At 45.4% G+C, this 20,054-nt stretch overlaps 1 protein-coding gene across 1 annotated transcript in view; it reads left to right on the forward strand.

Moving 5' to 3' along the window:
- Positions 1 to 4,069, forward strand: part of LOC144771920 (augurin-like) — an 81,984-nt gene extending 77,915 nt beyond the window's left edge. The window contains exon 4 of the mRNA XM_078656157.1: positions 3,651 to 4,069. Within this exon, the coding sequence (XP_078512283.1) occupies positions 3,651 to 3,812 (162 nt within the window). The 3' untranslated portion in view covers positions 3,813 to 4,069. The remainder of the gene's footprint in view (positions 1 to 3,650) is intronic.
- Positions 4,070 to 20,054: the final 15,985 nt, after the last annotated feature.

Below are 20,054 nucleotides of genomic sequence, written 5' to 3' on the forward strand. Positions count from 1 at the left end.
TGTATTTTGCACAGAAACGATTGACATTGGGGGGTGTAGTTGTTGCCTGTAGTCGGATGTGATTGTCACGGCTTGTAGTGAGTGACTGGCTCACATGATTGAACCATTGTGGTGTAAAAAAATAAATCCATTTACCCGAATATAGGTGAATGAGCTTCATATTTGGGGGAAAAATCACAGCAAATTCTAAAACTTAGGACTGTCAACAAGGTATCTCATAGTTCTATGTATATAGTGTTACCAGAGCCAGGAGACACAACTTGACTGGGTAAGCTCATAATCATGGGTTGGCTGATTTTGTTATCTATGTAGCATTAGACCAAACTGTCAAGGAAAGAGACACAAAATCCGATTCTGGCATTGAAAGATCCGTTTTTAAGGGGTGAAATCATGAGTCACACAGTGTAGTCAATGGTATATCGTCGCCTCCAGCTGCTTCCACACCCTCCTCATCCTCCGAAAGACCTTCAAATCGATGCCCCAGAATCAAAGAAGACCGTCACACACGCACTTGTAACCAGCAGACTGGACTACGGAAACGCCTTCTATGCCGGGATCAACAGGTCTAAGCTCCACCAACTCCAGAGCATAAATAACACCGCTGCCAGCCTCGTCCTCGGCATTCCTTGACACAAACACATCACCCAACACCTGCGCTGTCTCCACTGGCTCCCCATAGAGAAAAGAGTCACCTTCAAGATACTCACCCGCGCCTACAAATGCCTTCACAACACCGGACCCAAATACCTCAACGAGAAGATCTCTTTCCACTTACCCAAGAGAAACCACCGATCCTCTGACCTCGCCCTCACCGAAACCCTGTGCATCCGCAAAGCCAGGACAGGAGGAAGGGTGTTCTCCTACATTGCGGCCAAGACCTGGAATGAGCTCCCGATCGACATCAGACATGCCCTCACCCTGAACATCTTCAGACCTGGCTCTTCAACTGAAAGGAGCTGCAAACCACGCCCCCCCCCCTAGCGGCTTTAGACCCTTATGGGTGAGTTGTGTGCTTACAATTCCCCTGATTGATTGATTGAAATACCCAGCATTGTTATTTCTTTAGGAGAGCAAGTGGTCTAACAGTGGGAAAGCATGATAATTGAGGTTTCTCCATTATTGCCCAGTTTATGTCGTCTTCATAATGTGACATGTCCAGAAAATGATTAGTCAATATTGTAATGGAACACCTGTACCTTACGTTACTCTTGTGTTTGATTATCCGTGTCTTAACCTTCCTAGTGTTCATTCCTACAAAGCAAAGCACACAAGGTGATTAAGTAGATTACTCATTCGCTGTTGGAGTTAATAAAACAGCTTACCTCCCATTGAGACGTGAGTCCCAAATCTAGCAGCATATTTACAATAAAATGTCAGAGCGCAGAGCTGCGCCAAATTTGGCAGCACCGCACTCCGACATTTTCAAAATGCAGGGATGCACTGTATTTACTACAATATGACGCACCCCTGTGTTTTCCCTAGTGCTGGCCCTAAAATTAGCTGCCTAGCATCAATACAGGCACCCTTGCACCATAGTGCAAGGGTGCCTGCATTGTAGGGAATGATTGTTTATGTGCAGGAAGGTGTCCCTTCCTGCACATAAACAATCCATAACGGCGATTTGTTTCTTCTTTGTGTGGTGCCTTCTGCAGCACACATAGAAGTAGTAAATCGTCATTATCTAATGATTGTTTATGTGCAGGAATGGAAACGTTCCTGTACTGAAACACTCATTAATGGCTTTTTTGCTCTTTTTATGTGTGATAGAATGCAGCACACAGAGAAAAAGCAAAAACATGGAGAAATAAAAACATTTCTCCACATGCGCCGTTCTAATATCTGCGCTTGCATGGCATTCGTTTTTGGCACTGCCTCAGATTTACACTACCTTGACACACACAATCTCACTCGATGGACAGCTATGCTAGGTTGTGAAAGCATGTCTATCCATTTGGTGAAGGACACACATCCCTTATATGTCCAATCCATGGATGTTCCTCCAATTAATACAGAGGTCATACTCAAAACTATCCTTCACAAAGCCTACTCGCTAGACCTTTCAGACCCGAGCAGGTAGATTTAGACCCAGATGCTGACACACTAAACTAGAATCACAATGTGTGCCCCTTTGATTCCTTTGCACTCAAAATACTTTGTCCCACCAATGGAAATCCAGAGGCAGTTTTACACTCTTCATGAATTTATTTAAATTTGATTTTGTTTGCAAATGCACATATCAACTTTTTAATGTCTGGACAAAATTGATAAGAGTATGAAAGAAATGTTGTTTTGGGAATGAGGCAGATGGCACTATCCATGGAATCACTGAGCAGGTTTCCCATATTATCAATAGAATATATTTCTCTTACTATATTGATTTACCTACCCATATTATTTTGCTTTTCAGGGCATGCCCAGGCAGATTACGACAAGATACTTTAAAGCATAATAGGGTGGTCACATCCTTTCATTTGGATAAGTAATCGTACTGCAATGTGGACATTGATGTTGCCTTATGACTAAGAAGGACGAGCGACCCCACATTTCGAGTTGTAGTGTTGAGATGTGTAATGCTGCATATTGTGAACTGATTTGATGGAGACTCACCAGGCCCCTTCACAAGTGTGACAAGTCCTCATTGGCAAGCGCTTGCACACAAAGAACATAGAAGACGAATTTGAATTGATCATGCAAGATAATGAACTTGGTTGATTGCCCCAAGCACAATAACTTAACATTTCAAGGAGACTCCAAGGTGTGCAGAAGGACGAGAGTCAGTTTAACAAATTGGGATGGGTGTAGAAGATAGTTTCCTATAGTTCGTAGAGAATATATGTCCATATATGCAGGGTCAGGCAATGGATTTTTGTAAATAGAGGCTCTGGCAGTTTGCGAATGTGAGCTTACCTGACATGTATAGAGCAAATGCAGTAATACCCTCCTTGGTACGGGAAAGCAGATTAATCGCAATCTTGTGCGATGCTGCTAGGCCAGGTGAAGGCTGAGGGGAGAAAACCCTACTTACATTTATCTCCACAATCACCTATATTCAAGGGAAGGGTGACAAACATACAGTATTGCATTCATTTGCACTGCAGGCATTGTGGGCCATGTTTGCCTAGTTCATTATAGATAAACAGATTGTTCCGTGTATCATTGGGGGACCTTCCTGCACATAAACAATCTGCGTTTCTGAAGGGGGTGAGTGAGGCGTTAAGCCAGGAAGGCTAATGCCTCCCTCCACCACTTCCTTTGTAAATATGCCCCCATATGTCGCTGGACGTTGCCACTCCTCCTTCTACCAATTGCTCCTTCATAGCTCAGGAAAAGCACCAACTGCCCTATCAAAGGAGGACATAATGCTCCAGGTTACTAACTTTAATATGCTCCCAGCATATGTAACCACTGAGAACAGCCGTAGGACAATAAAAAAAGAAACCCAAGCCCATATCTTTTACATACCTACCTGCTGTTGCCTGATAAGAGTTGCCTTATGTGTTCATTAATGTATTCATTCATTTTTTTCTGAGAAAAGGAGTAACACTTTTATATGCATCATTAAACCCGTTGTTAGGCAAAAATAAAAATGTTTTCGGTCCCATGATATGTATTATGTGTTTGGTTTACCATTATGTGTCCATTTTCTGCAGAAATTTGAAGATGATATGACCTACTGGAAGAATATGGGCCGCGGTGGCAGTGAATACCATGGGGGGTACTACCAGCACCACTATGATGAGGATGCGGCAATAGGACCAAGAAATCCACATACCTTCAGACATGGAGCAAGCGTCAACTACGACGACTATTAAGAGCCTCTGTTACTATAAAGAGTAGCATTACCTTTATTCATGCATTGTTGGCTTCCCAATTGAGAGCACCTTTCGCTCTGTGGCTCACATGTATTAATAGAACCGATTGCAACAAAAAAGAAACATGCAAGCACAAAGTAACCAAGCACTTGACTCTGTCAAGTCCACCTGCATTCTATTCATACTTCTTGCATTCTCTGATACTATATATTGAGTATATAATTAAAACATTTTTATAAAAAAAACTTTGTAGTTTCTGAAAATACTGCCTTTTTATTACATTACATATTTAAAGAAACCACAATGTTTATATACAGAATCTCAATAAAATATCAACTTTTTTATGTAAGATGTAAGGCCGTATCCGCACATATTGCACTTTAGATGCTGATGTAGGAAAGCAGAGGATGACACAATCATTTCCGCCTTCACAACTAATCAAGAAACATGAAAACACATACCTCACCCACATAACTACGACTACACGATCACAGCCACGAGAAAAGACAGCCTCTTTTACCATTAAATCACCACATTGGTATTCAGTCAATATGTACTTCCCAGGGCGGTGGGCAGTTGTTTGCTCTGATCCTGGTGTATCAATTCAGCCCAGCAAAGAGCATGTAGTCATAATGACCCATAGGTACCCTGCCTAATCAATATTCATTAGGCTGGATACCTTCAACAAATTCTTGCAACCCGGTGTGAATGCAGACAGAGGGACCGCCTTCTCTCCATTTACACAGTAACATTTTTGCAGCTCCTTCTCCGTAAAAGGGAGGGGATTTGCAATGCCAAAAGAAAGTGTAATTTTGCAAAGGGACTTTCAGGGCTTTAGGTGGGATTAAAAACGTGCTGGGTCTCTAAAAGTGGTATGGCTATGCAATTAAGGGCGTGGCTTAAACATTTAAACTAGATTTCTGTGATTCCAATAGTGTGCCACCGGAACGGTATTTCGGTGCCTCTTTGAGCTTCTTTTATTGCTTCAGATATATAACACAGCAACTGACATACACTTAAAACCAGTTAAGACTATTGGCTTTTCCAATGGTTGTTAGCTGTTTAAGATAAATGAGTAACAACGATTTTGTTGTAATTTATATTGAAAATGGTTCAATTCTGAAATTATGAGACTGTGAATTAAACATTACTGAGGTCTGTTGAAGGTTGAAGTGGTCATCAGAGTATCTCAGTAACTCCTGTCATGTTCACTCTGTTAGACATGTGCAACCTTTTTATCTACTTGCCTCCATATACATTTTTTGTGCATTATCTCGTTCCACTCCAGCCCCACTTTACTCTCTCCTGAATGCACTTCCTCGCACCTCCTTCACTTCATCACCCCCAGAGACACAACACATCCACTCACCTGTAAGCACTACATTTTCTTTTACTCCTGCCTTGTCTATATTTTGATACCTGTAAACCACCTTCACACACATTTGCACAGAATCCCAATTGCAACTGGAATACGTGACCATTTCTCTGTACACTCTGCAGAGAGACCAAGGATTGAATGATGATGTATTCTGACCCCCTTTGGACTCACTGACAGGCACTGCGATAAATTCACATTGCCTGCATTCTCCACTCCAGAGATCTCAATCGTGGGCTGGAGGCAACTCAGTTCAAAGTACCCACTATACAAGAGTAATATGCTACATGACAAAAATACAAAAACACACCATCCTGGAAATAGCTAGGAAATGCAAAATTAAATAAAATGTGAAATATAAACTAGAACTAAATCACTGACATGGATTACCTTAACATTTTTTACATTCATTGTTCAGAAATCGATCCATGCTTGTACCAGTTCTGTTAACGACATAAAGATAGGGCCCAATTGAGACCTATTAATATGTTTGTTTTTTAATTACTGCTGGGTCTGAGACCTAAAAGGATCTGACTCATTTAAAACCCTGTGGACAATGGTGGAAGCCAGTAGCAATCTAAGTGAATACTGTCTGCCCCCTCTTTCCAACAACGGCCATCAGCCCAGAGCCCTTCCACATCCCAATTGGTTACCAACTGGCAAGAATGGACGCTAAACATTGTTGGCCAGATCTACTAACAGTAAGACATTGGGTTATTGGTTGAGGGGGGTAAAAGCCCCACTCAGGAAACAACCTCTGCTGTTTGACCATTAAAACTAGCAAGACCTTTCTGGTGATATGTGCGCTCAATAAATATTCTTGATTTGATTTGATTTGTCAGGGTGAACCACAAAAGTCACTAATTTAACCTGTTACTACCCTCTAGTAGCTTGGCACAAAGCAGTTATGCTTAACTTAGAGGCAATGTTTAAAGTATTTATGTAGTACACAAACAGTAACAAACTGAAAATCCCAAACCAATTTAAAAAGTAGAGTGACCTTTAATACCTAATATGATACCATAATTACAAAAACTCAATTAGTAGAATCAAAGGTATTCAATTTTAAAGCTGTGGGCAAGATACAGGGATCAGGTTAGGCCTGCTGAGAGTTGTAATTAATGTCTTTGAAGCAAGGCTTCACGTTGCTCTGCATTAGTTCCAATCAGGAAATGCAATGCAAAGTCCTGTGTTGCATCGCACAGTGTCATTTCTGATCAGGAGCTGAAAAGTTTGCAATGCAAAGTCCTGCGTCGAGCTGCAGTGGATTTGATGGAACCCAAAGTTAGGCAGAGAAAGGTACACTGTGATGCCAGCCAAGGGTCCAAGACCTGGGGGGGAACACTTCTTGTTGATCAGGACTCACCCCGAGCAGTGGCCAGAAGAAGGGCTCAGGCAGGTCCAGTCACAGGTCCAGTCGAGCAGGTCAGCTGAGCAGTAGCAGGGTGAACTCTGAAACTTATATCCCTGTAGCTCACACAGGAGGTCTGCCAACTGACCCTTGGAGTTACTCTGGCTATCTTTTCCTTCACAGACAGCAGAGTATCCTTCCGAGCAGCAGGGCAGTCCTCTGGCAGCAGGGTAGTAATTCTTCTGTAACGTCCACTGGTCCAGGAATGTTCTGATGAGTGGCTCTGGAGGCAAGCCCTTTGAAGTGCAAGTGGGGAAGGGCACAGCTCCGTCCCAGGCCATCCTGGCAGTATGGCTCATCCTGCCCACACATAGTCCCATTGTGTCACAGTCTGGAAGCGATACACAAACCATAACAGCAGAGACATTCAGAGGCATGCGACCCAGGACACGGGCAGAATGCATAAATGGGTAGGACAAGAAAAAGCCACCTTTCAAAAAGATGCATTTTAAGAATGAATTGTGACCTAAAATTTGACTTGTCAATTAAAGAAGATTTGAATTATTTTGAGTGAAAACGGTAAATTTCTATCTGCTCCCAATGTAAAGTTACCACTTATTACATATAATAAGGTAACCCAGTGTTAGTCAATTGGGCCTTACAACAGTGAGATGTAAAACTTAAACATCCATATTCTACTGTTTAAATACAATGTACCCTATTTTAGGAGCCTTTATGGTCTGCCTTAGAAATGAGATATATATTAAAAAGGACGTTTTGCACCTGGAAAAAGGTTTATTTTGCCATATCAAAATGGAAGTTTAAACCTACCCTAAAGATTGCAGTGGCAGGCATGAGACATGTTTTAAAAAGCTACTTTAGTGAGTGGCCCAATGAGTGCTGCAGGCCTACTAGTAGGATTTAATTTACCGACCCTGGGTACATGTAGTACCATTTAAACAAGTTTAGGGCTGGAAAGTTAATTAGGAAAAAAACATTTTGCTTTTATTTGCATCACTTTTGTGATGCAAACACGGCGCAAAATCTTAATAATCTCCCCTTAGGTGTGCATGACTGCTTAGTAGGCCGTCTGTGTCAGGCCAAACACTCATGCACAATTAGGATGTTCCCCACCAGCCTGTAATGCACAGCCTGGTGGGGAACATGCTCAGGCTCCCAGTCCTCATCTGAGCTCCGAACCACGGTGCTAAGATCAATCACAACGCTGTATTGCAGCATTGTGATTGGCTTAGGGAAGCCTGGGTGCTTCCACCTTCTGGGTCAAAGCAAAGGAGAAGAGACTGCGGCCAGCGGCTGTGGGGACAGAGGTAAGTATTTTTTTAAATATTTAGTTCACCCCACCCCTACCACCCCGTTCCCTGCTGTTCCCTGCCATTCCCAAAGGGGATGATGGACGGAGTGTTTGGCAAATCAAACACTCACCCCCAGTCAACTGATCTGGGTTTAATCCATCATCATTCTTTAGCTCACTCCACCACCCCAGTTCAGACATGGCCATATGCAAATCAGTCTGACCCTATGCCTCATGGGAACACTCCAGCTCGAACTGCCAAGCCATGTCTTTCCTGGACCAGAAGGAAGCATCCTGGGACCGATTTCGGGTTCATAACCCTCATCAGCCAGGCTATCTTGAATCCGACCAGTGGCAGAGTGAGCAAGGGACCCACGTCTGGGCATACCCTGCCAACTAATGGCAAACAAAGCGATACCAAAGGGGATGATGGTTGGAACATTTGAGCAAATCAAACACTCACCCCCAGTAAACTGATCTGGGTTTAATCCATCATCATTCTTTAGCTCACTCCACCACCCCAGTTCGGACATGGCCATGTGCAATTCAGTATAACCCTGTGCCTCATGGGAATAGTCCAGCCTGAATTGCCAAGCCATGTCTTCCCTGGACCGGAAACAAGCATCCTGGTACCGGTTTTGGATTCATAACCCTCATCAGCCAGGCTATCTTGAATCCAGTGTCAGAGTGAGCAAGGGACCCACGTCTGGGCATACCCTGTAAACTTAGGGCGAACAAAGCGATACTAAAGGGGATGATGGACGGAGCATTTAAGCAAATCAAACACTAACCCCCATTCAACTGATCTGGGTTTAACCCCTTCCCTGCTGGGCACATTCCCCTGCTGTGTTGAGGGGAGGGGGGGCATGTACAGCGCCCCGGTGCTCATGTCAAGCTCAGCTCGTCATGCAACACAGTGCTCGTGTGCTCATGACGAGCTGAGCTCATCATGACCACACCCGTTTCTTTAGAACGCTCGCACTGCAGGGGAATTAGCCTAGCATGCGAGCATTCTAAAGGCCATGTCGAGCTCAGCTCGTCATGAGCACTGGAGCACCGTGGCTCATGACGAGCTCAGCTCGTCATGAGCATGCAAGGGGTTAATCCATCCTCATTCTTTAGCTCACTCCACCACCCCAGTTCAGACATGGCCATATGCAAATCAGTCTGACCCTGGGAACAGTCCAGCCTGAACTTCTAAGCAATGTCTTCCCTGTACGGGAAACAAGCATCCAGGGACCGATTTCGGGTTCATAATCCTCATCAGCCAGGCTATCTTGAATCCAATGGCAGAGTGAGCAAGGGACCCACGTCTGGGCATACCCTGCCAACTTAGGGCGAACAAAGCGATACTAAAGGGGATGATGGACGGAGCATTTAAGCAAATCAAACACTCACCCCCATTCAACTGATCTGGGTTTAATCCATCCTCATTCTTTAGCTCACTCCACCACCCCAGTTCAGACATGGCCATATGCAAATCAATCTGACCTTGTGCCTCATGGGAACAGTGCAGCCCGATCTTCCAAGCAATGTCATCCCTGGACGGGAAACAAGCATCCAGGGACCGATTTCGGGTTCATAACCCTCATCATCCAGGCTATTTTGAATCCAGTGGCAGAGTGAGCAAGGGACCCACGTCTGGGCATACCCTGCCAACTTAGGGCAAACAAAGCGATACCAAAGAGGATGATGGACGGAGTGTTTGAGCAAATCAAACACTCACCTCCAGTCAACTGATCTGGGTTTAATCCATCATCATTCTTTAGCTCACTCCATCACCCCAGTTCAGACATGGCCATATGATCCATTCTTTGTATTAGCTTGAAGTGACATTGGTGTACTACAGAGCTTGTGTGTTTTACCCTGCGCTCCGTGAAAAAAACGGATCGTTTTAGGAAAATTTTAGCGAATTTTTTAAATTGTATATTTCCATTCTGTAATGCACTCAGCATACTTATAATTTACTTGCACGCATTTTCGCTCATTTTCCACGGCGTTTGCTGCCGTTAGAGCTTCAAACCGGGGTCGGGCTTTTCTGTACTCGGCGGCCATCTTGAGTGGGGGCTAGAGTGGTGGGAGCGCTCTAGTGGACCAGATATAAGGAGCCCTGAAGCAGCGCTCGCGAGATCCATTCTTTGCATTAGCTTGAAGTGACATTGGTGTACTACAGAGCTTGTGTGTTTTACCCTGCGCTCCGTGAAAATAACGGATCGTTTTAGGAAAATTTTAGCGAATTTTTTAAATTGTATATTTCCATTCTGTAATGCACTCAGCATACTTATAATTTACTTGCACGCATTTTCGCTCATTTTCCACGGCGTTTGCTGCCGTTAGAGCTTCAAACCGGGGTCAGGCTTTTCTGTACTCGGCGGCCATCTTGAGTGGGGGCTAGAGTGGTGGGAGCGCTCTAGTGGACCAGATATAAGGAAACAGTGGTGTACCGCGCTAGCGGTCGCGTTTGCGGGGGCGCCTTCCCTGCGCCGGAGTCACGCCAGAGTCAGCCCGTCTGCACCCGTCCGCGCCTTGGACGTGCACCGGGCGTGTCGTGAGATATGACGACATCTCCATCAGGTACCAAGGAACACTTAGAATGTCCTTCTATAATCAATGCATTAACAGACACAACTGGCTCTTCACGCTTAAAATATGCAACTGATTTTCTATTATCCCTACGACCCGCAAGTCATCCTTTATGCAGGACAATAGAGCCGGATCTAGAGAAAGCTATATGCCAATGTTGCCAATTCTCCACTGACCATGCAGTAATTAAAGCTTTGCAGGTCAAAAAACCTACAAATAATGCAGAAATGAGTTCAAAATCGTTTTTATTCTTCAGTATTAACTGCCGTTCAGTACCTAAGCATAAAACGGAAATTTTTAACTTGCTCTTGGATGAGGCTCCCGATGCCGTGTTTTTAACGGAAACGTGGCTTCAAGACAGCTCTGGCCCTGACTTAGCTATGGCACTCCCTGAAACATATGCTATTGTCAGACTAGATCGTAAAAAGCAATCAGGAGGAGGAATAGCAATTATCTTCAGAAATTGTTATAACTGTGAATTTAACAAACTCCAATGTGAGGGTTGCGAAGGCGCAATTTTTAAACTCTCACTTACACCTAATTTTACCTTTTCTGGAGCACTTATTTATAGGCCGCCAGGAGCCGCCTCTAAATGGTTACCTAACCTTATTGAACTCATTGGACCACTAGTTATGAAAATGGCTAGCTTTACCATTCTAGGGGATATGAATTTACATTTGGAGAAAGAAGATTGCTCAATAGCCAATGATTTTAAAATGGACTTAGCATCACTTAATTTGACCTTAAAGAATTCCGGCCCCACACATAGAGCCGGTCATTTGTTGGATCCCATCTTTTCCAACTTAAATGACATGTTCACACACACTGCCCTTCCAGTGCCCTGGTCAGACCATTTTCTGATCAAATTTTCCCTTCTTGTAAAATTTTCTAACAAGGATAAAATATCAGTACCTACGCAACTAGTCAGGAAATGGAAAATGCTTGACATAGAAAACCTCAATTCCTTTCTCGAAGGCCATCTTCCCTGCACAAAATCAACAGTACAAGAGTTTTCAACATCGGTCCAAACTTGGCTGATAAAAGCTATTGATTCCGTTCTGCCTAAAACTAAATTAAAACAAAATTCCCACCGCCCCCCTGCCCCTTGGTTCACTGAGACCTTGAAACACGAAAAAAGCACCTGCAAAACTGCAGAACGGCAATGGAGGAAAACCTACTGTCCAGATGCCAAACTAGCCTACAAAAATAAACTTTTAAATTACCAGAGGCTATGTGCTAAAGCCAAAGCTGAACATGCCTGCACAAAAATTACTGAAGCCCTATGCCAGTCCAAAACACTTTTTAAAACAGTGAGAGAACTAGCTGGTTCCCTCACCTTACAATCTCCCCCAGACCTTAATAAATCACAATGCGACTCTCTTGCAGCCTTCTTTGTAGAAAAAGTGGATAAGATATATCAGGGTATAGAACAAACCACAATTGACATGGCCAAGACTCATGTGATTTTGCCTTCCACTGATATCAATTTCGAAACAAATACTTCAGCCTCCATCATCCCTGGTGAAACAGCTCTGTCCTCCTGCACACCCCCATATGACGTAACACCTCCAGCTATTCTAAACAACTGGCCGAAGCTTGACCTAGACCTGGTTCGCAAATTATTAAATTCTATAAAATCAGGCTCACCTAATGATCCATTACCATGTTCAGTCCTGAAAAAACTCAATAACGAGGCCCTGGAAATAATCACTAATCTTCTTAATAAATCCTTACAGGAAGAAACCGTACCGAAGGAGTGGAAACATGCGATGATTCATCCATTGCTGAAAAAAGCAGGAGCAGATCCCAATTTGCCATCCAACTTTAGACCTATTTCCCTGTTACCAACCTTTGCGAAAATACTAGAAAAACATGTTCATAGGGTCCTTACTGATTTTATTACTATTCATGATTTATTACCCCTTCACCAATCAGGATTCCGCACAGGCTTCTCCACAGAGACGACCTTGTTAGGCGTCACCGAGAACATCCGTCTAATGTTGGACCGTGGAGAAACGGTAGCCTTGCTGTTACTCGACCTCAGTGCAGCATTTGATACTGTGTCACATGCTGTACTTGAACAAACACTCCTTTCCATTGGTATCAGGGGCGCAGCTTGTAATTGGATTAAATCCTTACTGGAACAGCGCACTTTTCAAGTTTTCTCCAAATCCGCCTGCTCAGACATTATGAACCTTAAACATGGAGTACCTCAGGGCTCCATACTGAGCCCATTGCTTTTTAATATTTACATGAGCCCGCTGGCCAAAATGATAGAAGAGAGTGGATTACTTATGTTCTCCTATGCTGACGATTCTCAGCTTATCTTCTCTCTATCATCCACCGAATCTAATAACATCTCGCCATTAAAACTCGGTTTAACCAATATCGCGGAGTGGATGAGAAAAAAAATTCTCAAACTCAATGGGGAAAAGACCGAGCTACTTGTTCTGGGTAAGAACAAAGAGCTCTGGGGACCCCAACACTGGCCAGATGTGATAGGTACCCCCCCGATCCCAGTCAAATCAGCCCGCAACCTCGGGGTCATCATAGATGAATCGCTTAATCTCAATCAACAAGCTGCGAAGACGTCCGCTACATGCTTTGCGATTTTAAAGTGGTTGAAAAAAATCTGTTGGATGCTGCCCAAAAATACCCAGAAAACTGTCATCAACGCTCTTATAACCTCCAGACTTGATTATGCCAACGTGCTATACTTGGGGGCCAATAAGGCCACTACCCGACGATTACAGACAGTGCAAAATGCCGCCGCGAGATTACTGTGGAAAATTCCCATCTCCACACCTACCACCAAGTACATCCGCGAATTGCACTGGCTGAAAATCGAAAATCGGGTGAAATTTAAATCTTTATGCTTTATGCATAGGATCTCAACCAACAATGCACCCAAGTATCTACAAAATCTAATACATCCCTACCGCCCATCTCGAACCCTTCGTTCAGCCACAGCCAACCACTTTGTGATTCCTAAAATCAGGCTGGCGCGAATGGGTGGAAAATCCTTCTCATATCTCGGACCCTCACTCTGGAACACTCTTCCGGTGACACTTAGGCAGGAAACCAACTATATGAAATTCAGGAAGGCCTTAAAAACCTGGTTGTTTAACATCTAGAACCTGAACCTATCAAAGCACTGGATCACTAGCGCCGGGAAACCCTTTGTTGGGTAGCTGTCTGCGCTATATAAATGAAATAAATAAAATAAATAATAAATAAAAATATGCAAATCAGTCTGACCCTGTGCCTCATGGAACAGTCCAGCCCGAACTGCCAAACCATGTCTGCTCTGCACCGGAAACAAGCATCCTGGGACCGGTTTCAGGTTCATAACCCTCATCAGCCAGGCTATCTTGAATCCAGTGGCAGAGTGAGCAACGGACCCACGTCTGGGCATACCCTGCCATCTAATGAGGAACAAAGTGATACCAAAGGAAATGATGGACGGAGCGTTTGAGCAAATCGAACATTCACCCCCAGTCAATTGATCTGGGTTTAATCCACCATCATTCTTTAGCTCACTCCACCACCCCAGTTCAGACATGGCCATGTGCAAATCAGTCTGACCCTGTGCCTCATGGGAACAGTCCAGCCTGAACTGCCAACCCCGCTCAATGCCAGCTGCTACTGTAGATAGATAGATAGATAGATAGATAGATAGATAGATAGATAGATAGATAGATAGATAGATAGATAGATAGATAGATAGATAGATAGATAGATAGATAGATAGATAGATAGATAGATAGATAGATAGATAGATAGATAGATCTTCTGAACAGATCTGGCACACTCATTGGATTTGATGAGTAATGGAACTAGTGGGAGCTAGTGTGAAACCAATTTGCAAGTGTGTATTTCAGCCAGCCAACTTGCCCTGTCTGTGCATCCAACAACCTTTGACCATAGAACAAATGTTCTCTTTATGCCTCTAAATCCCATTAGTAGACTGCTTCATTGATGATGGCCTGTAATTGGTTTCTCACTTTTTCTGCCATCACAATAACCAGGTTAGAGTTTCTATGGAAACCTGAGATGTCTGGAGCAATAAACCCACAACCTCTGGCAAGTGAAATTTGCAAAAGGAATTTGCTTCAATGAATATCAGAATATATATTTAATTAATCACACCTTGCCTAAAGTGCCACATTTAGATGTAGCAGGAAACGCTAAATATAGAAGTTGTCTTGAAGAAAGAGTTACATTTTCCAATGAAGCAGAAAATAAGAGATTTCTGGCCCATATAGCGGAATTTCTTCCTTATTAATAGAGTCTAGAATATTAGTTTCCTGCCCATTTCCCAGTTTCTGTTCCCCGACCTCACTCACTGTTATAGGGAAAGCCTTTGCCCCTAAGGGAGATCACAGAACCGCCATTCCAACTCAGGAAAATGCGTCACTATTTGTTTTCAAGATACAGATTAATAATGTTGCATTCCAGTGTAGAATACGCTGCACACCGGAAGATGTGCAAAGGCTCACTTGAAAAATGTGTAGCATTTTTGTAGCTAATGTGAACTGGTGGTGGCATGGTTAAATTTGCTGTGTGTGATTGGGGATGATAATTCGCTCACTGGAGAGTTAATTGGGCACATCAGTATCATATGTTGGAGCGTTAAAATATTTATGCTGGAGAGATGCCACTAGGGGAGGGTGGAACTTGCGGAGTTAAAGAAAAACTCAGCAAGATTCTCCAGAATTCCGTGAACAGGTGGAAAATATGCAGCTTGTGCTGCAATTTAGCACCGGTAGCACGAGCCATGAGTTGCACAAGAATGTGCAGCTCGTGCGAGGTGGCTTTGCTGCTGCTCGAGTTGACAATCCGCGCAAGAGGCAGCAAATCTACTCAAACGCAGCCCTCTGACCACAACCGCTCGTGAACGCTGGCCTTTGCCCACATTAGAAAGACACGCTAGGGGATCCCAAATCTCACTCGAATATTCTGGAGACAGGGCCGGCTTTAGGCATGTGCAAGCTGTGCACCTGCACAGGGCCACCAAACCCCAGGGGCCACCACGCCAATATATATCCTTAATATATTAATCCTCTGAGGATGGATACATATTTGTGTGGCGGCCCCTGCAGGGATTTGGCGGTCTCCGGCTCTGTTCCACTTCTAAACACCCTGACCCCCTCCCCTCTTCACTGGCCTCTGCGCTCCGCCCCGCCCGGACCCCCTCTTCCGGGCCCCCTACCTACGCTCCCTGCCCAGGGCCACCATGAGCCTAGAGCCGGCCCTGCTGGAGCCTCGCAGGAGAAACATTCTGCCACACAGTGATTGGTAGAATTTGGCCAGAACTCTTCATTAAAGTGTAACGCGGAGTCGCTAAAATTCCACCAATTCCAGGGAGTGGCTAAAATTCCACCAATTCTACGGGCAGAACATAATATTTTGGCCACCCCTAGACGGGGAGAACATAATATTTTGGCCACCCCTAGATGCCATCACTTGAAAAATGTGTAGCATTTTTGTAGGTACTGTGAACTGGTGGTGGTATAGTCAGACGTGCTGTGGAGGAGTGGAGGTGAAAAAGTTGCTTACTGGAGAGTAAATTGGGCACATTGATATCATATGTTGGGGCATTAAAGTTATTTTTGCAGTGTGTAGCTATGTTTAAGTTTTCCTCCATGCTGTCTTTGAAGCAGGTCCGCATCCAGGGGGGTGCCACCACATTTAACATTTGTATTTATGCCAGGTTGCGTAACACTATAAAGGGTACTCTGCTGGGTTTTGCAGATGAATCTACTGACGTTCCCCCCACTAACGCAACTCATGGCCTCTGTCACTGGATGGGTCTCTAGCCTCTATATCTAGTTATCACAAAATTAAAAAAATAAAATTTCGTGGAGCATGCCTTACTGGATCTCTCTGTAGTAAGCTTTTCTTTTCGCTGCTGTAAGTGCCGGGACGCCCCTTCGCTGGGGCAGCTAAGCGCTATATAAGTAGTTATAACATAACATAACATAACACAATGCAAACGGAATTGGTCTGATGAGGCCAGGGCGACTTGCATGGCGGAGTTGGGCAAGCCCTTGGATATATCGCTGTACAAAAACTGGTATAATGTCTATGAATTATAGATACAAGCTATTGCATTATAAGTATCTTCAACGAGCCTACAGTACTCCACGGCGACAACACAAGGTAGAACCATCTCTCCCCCACAGCTGTTCCTGATGCAGACAGGACAATGCCAGGTTTCTTGTCCCCCTATCTCTAAATACTGGCAGCAGGTTTCTCAAGTCATGGATGACATGACACAGAACTTGCTATAGCCAGATCCACGGTGACATTGTCGGGCTGTGCCAAGGACATCCCATGGGCTGTGCGCCGCCTGCTTCGATAGCCCTCCTCATAGCCAAACATAGAATAGCTATGAATTGGGGACGGACTAGACTACCCACCTGTGCTTATTTGTTAAACAATATGGCGACATGCAATGACTGTGTGGAAACTTACTCCTTGCTGATTGTCCCCTACAGCCAGACCTCGGGATATCTGGGGACCTGATAGGTCTTATCTTCGTCGTGTGGAGACAGAGACAGCTGTGGACCCTGCTGAGGGTAAGACCAAATAGCTACACAGCCTATACATCGTCACCTGACGCTTTCAGAAGCGGTCGCTCCCTTCGCTCCCAGCTCTCTCCTGGTATCGTTGGCTACGCTCTTTATTAATCTGCTGCTCTCTAATCTGCTGGCTCCAATACAGCATAGCGCTATAGCGCGATTACCATTGTGGAATAATAGAAGTATTTGTAGCGCTTTTAGGAGATTGTAGTACTGTGCTTTGATTCGCGCTTTTCCAGCTGTAGCGCTATTTGTGCTGCTTTATTTGAATGTGCATTGCCTGTTTTTTCACTCGAACAATGTCGCGCTTGCCAGACACATTGTCTCAGCCATTATTCAATCTCTGTGCCCCAGCCTATCTCTAGTTTAGTTTTCGCTGCCATTTTAGTTGTTGTGCCTCGGAGCCCGTCCTCCACAGCCCGCCCCGTCTCCCAGCTGACCCTCCCTCCCACGGACTGCATAGCCTGCTCCCACACCCGTAAGCGCTGTGACCGTCCTGACGCTTTCAGAAGCGGTCACTCCCTTCCCTCCCAGCTCTCTCCTGGTATCGTTGGCTACGCTCTTTATTAATCTGCTGCTCTCTAATCGGCTGGCTCCTATACAGCATAGCGCTATAGCGCGATTACCATTGTGGAATAATAGAAGTATTTGTAGCGCTTTTAGGAGATTGTAGTACTGTGCTTTGATTCGCGCTTTTCCAGCTGTAGCGCTATTTGTGCTGCTTTATTTGAATGTGCATTGCCTGTTTTTTCACTCGAACATTGTCGCGCTTGCCAGACACATTGTCTCAGCCATTATTCAATCTCTGTGCCCCAGCCTATATCTAGTTTCGTTTTCGCTGCCATTTTAGTTGTTGTGCCTCGGAGCCCGTCCTCCACAGCCCGCCCCGCCTCCCAGCTGACCCTCCCTCGCCCCTCCCCTCCCACTATCTACATATGACAGATGCTTTCGCGCGCAGCGTTCACGCGCAGCGGTCGCGCCCAATGCGCGCAGAAGGTGCACCAAAGGTAAGCCCGTCTGCGCCCGTCCGCGCCTGGACCGCGTCCAGCACCAGACCCCCTAGCCCCCGCATACCGCATTCCCCCCTCATTACATATGACGCCACCACCCTCTTAGCCCTCAACCCCGAACGGACTACACGATGCTACGAAGCTACCCCAGGACTTACCCATGGTCCCTTCACCTGCCACTCCTGCAAGTTTGCCTGCATCTAGACCCACACCAATTCCACTTACCCCAATCACAGCTCCGACTCTAACCACCTGAAATGCATCCTACTGAACACCCGCTCGGTCCACAGACATACCACTGAACTCTGGGACCTACTAGACACTGTGTCACCGGACATCGCCTTCCTTACAGAAACCTGGAGGAACGCATCATCAGCACCCGACATAGCCATTGCCATCCCGGACGCATACAAAATCATCCAAAAGGACCGCACCAACCAAACAGGAGGAGGTATAGCCATCGTCCATAAGAACAACATCAGAATCACGACCAGCTTCGACGACAATCTTGCAACCGCCGAACACCTCCACTTCCAGATCCACACCGACCCCAGGACCACACTTCGAGGAACCCTCATCTACAGACCACCAGGAACCTGTAAACAATTCAGCGAAGACATCACGGACTTCATCAGCCCACATGCCCTCCCCTCCGAGAACTACATCCTACTGGGAGACTTCAACTTCCACCTGGAAAAGAAAAACGACAGCAACACCTCCACCCTTCTGGACAACCTGGCAAATCTCGGACTCAAACAACTTGTTGACACCCCCACTCATATAGCAGGACACACGCTCGACTCTGTCTTCACCTCCTGCAAACACATCTCCTTCGACCACACCACAGCTCTCCACTGGACGGACCACGGATGTGTTCACTTCAGCTTCAAAACCACCACGACCCACAACCCCCCACAACATCTTCCTCGAAGAAACTGGAACAAAATCACCACCGACCAACTCCTCACATCGCTCAACCAAAACCCTCCCGCCCTCTCATCGGACCCAAACGAAGCTGCCACCAAACTCAAACAATGGATTACTCGCAGCGCCGACGAATTAGCACCCTTGAAAAACCACCAGATCAAACAAGGTAACAAAAAGGCCCCCTGGTTCAACGAGGACCTTAAGAAATCCAAGAAACTATGCCGCACTCTCGAAAAAACATGGAGAAAAAACCCAACCACTGACAACCTCACCACCTTCAAGGCAGCCACCCGCAAACACCACCAATTGATCCGAGCCACCAAGAAATCAGCATTCAAGGATCGACTCGACAACAAAACCCATAACAGCAAGGAACTTTTCAACATCGTCAAGGAATTTACCAACCCAACCGCAGCCTCAAACGACATCACCCCCTCTCAAAACCTTTGCGACTCGCTATCCTCTTTCTTCTACAACAAAATCGCCGACATACATAACAGCTTCAAGAACATCTCCATAGAACAGTCCACTCCACCCACCCCCAAACTGGAACTGCTTGCTAACAACCTTAACACATGGAACCCAATCACCACTGAAGACACCATTCGCATAATGAACTCCATCCACTCGGGTTCGCCTACCGACCCCTGTCCCCACCACATCTTTAACAAAGCAGACTCCATCATCGCACCCCATCTCCGTGATGTCATCAACTGCTCCTTCAACTCCGCTACCTTCCCAGAAAGCTGGAAACACGCCGAACTCAGCGCCCTTCTGCAGAAACCCACAGCTGACCCCTCTGAATTTAAGAACTACCGCCCCATCTCCCTCCTCCCATTCCCTGCCAAAGTCATTGAGAAAGCCGTCAATAGCCAACTCGCCGCTTTTCTTGAATCCAACAACTCCCTCGACCCTTCACAGTCCGGCTTTCGAGCCAAACACAGCACTGAAACCGCCCTCATTGCAGCAACAGACGACATCCGAACGTTGCTGGACAACTGAGAAACAGTTGCCCTCATCCTACTCGACCTCTCCACCGCCTTCGACACAGTCTGCCATAGCACCCTCATACAACGCCTCAGCAACGTCGGAATACAAGG

This window comes from Lissotriton helveticus, chromosome 8 (assembly GCF_964261635.1).
Source record: "Lissotriton helveticus chromosome 8, aLisHel1.1, whole genome shotgun sequence".
Lineage (NCBI taxonomy): Eukaryota > Metazoa > Chordata > Amphibia > Caudata > Salamandridae > Lissotriton > Lissotriton helveticus.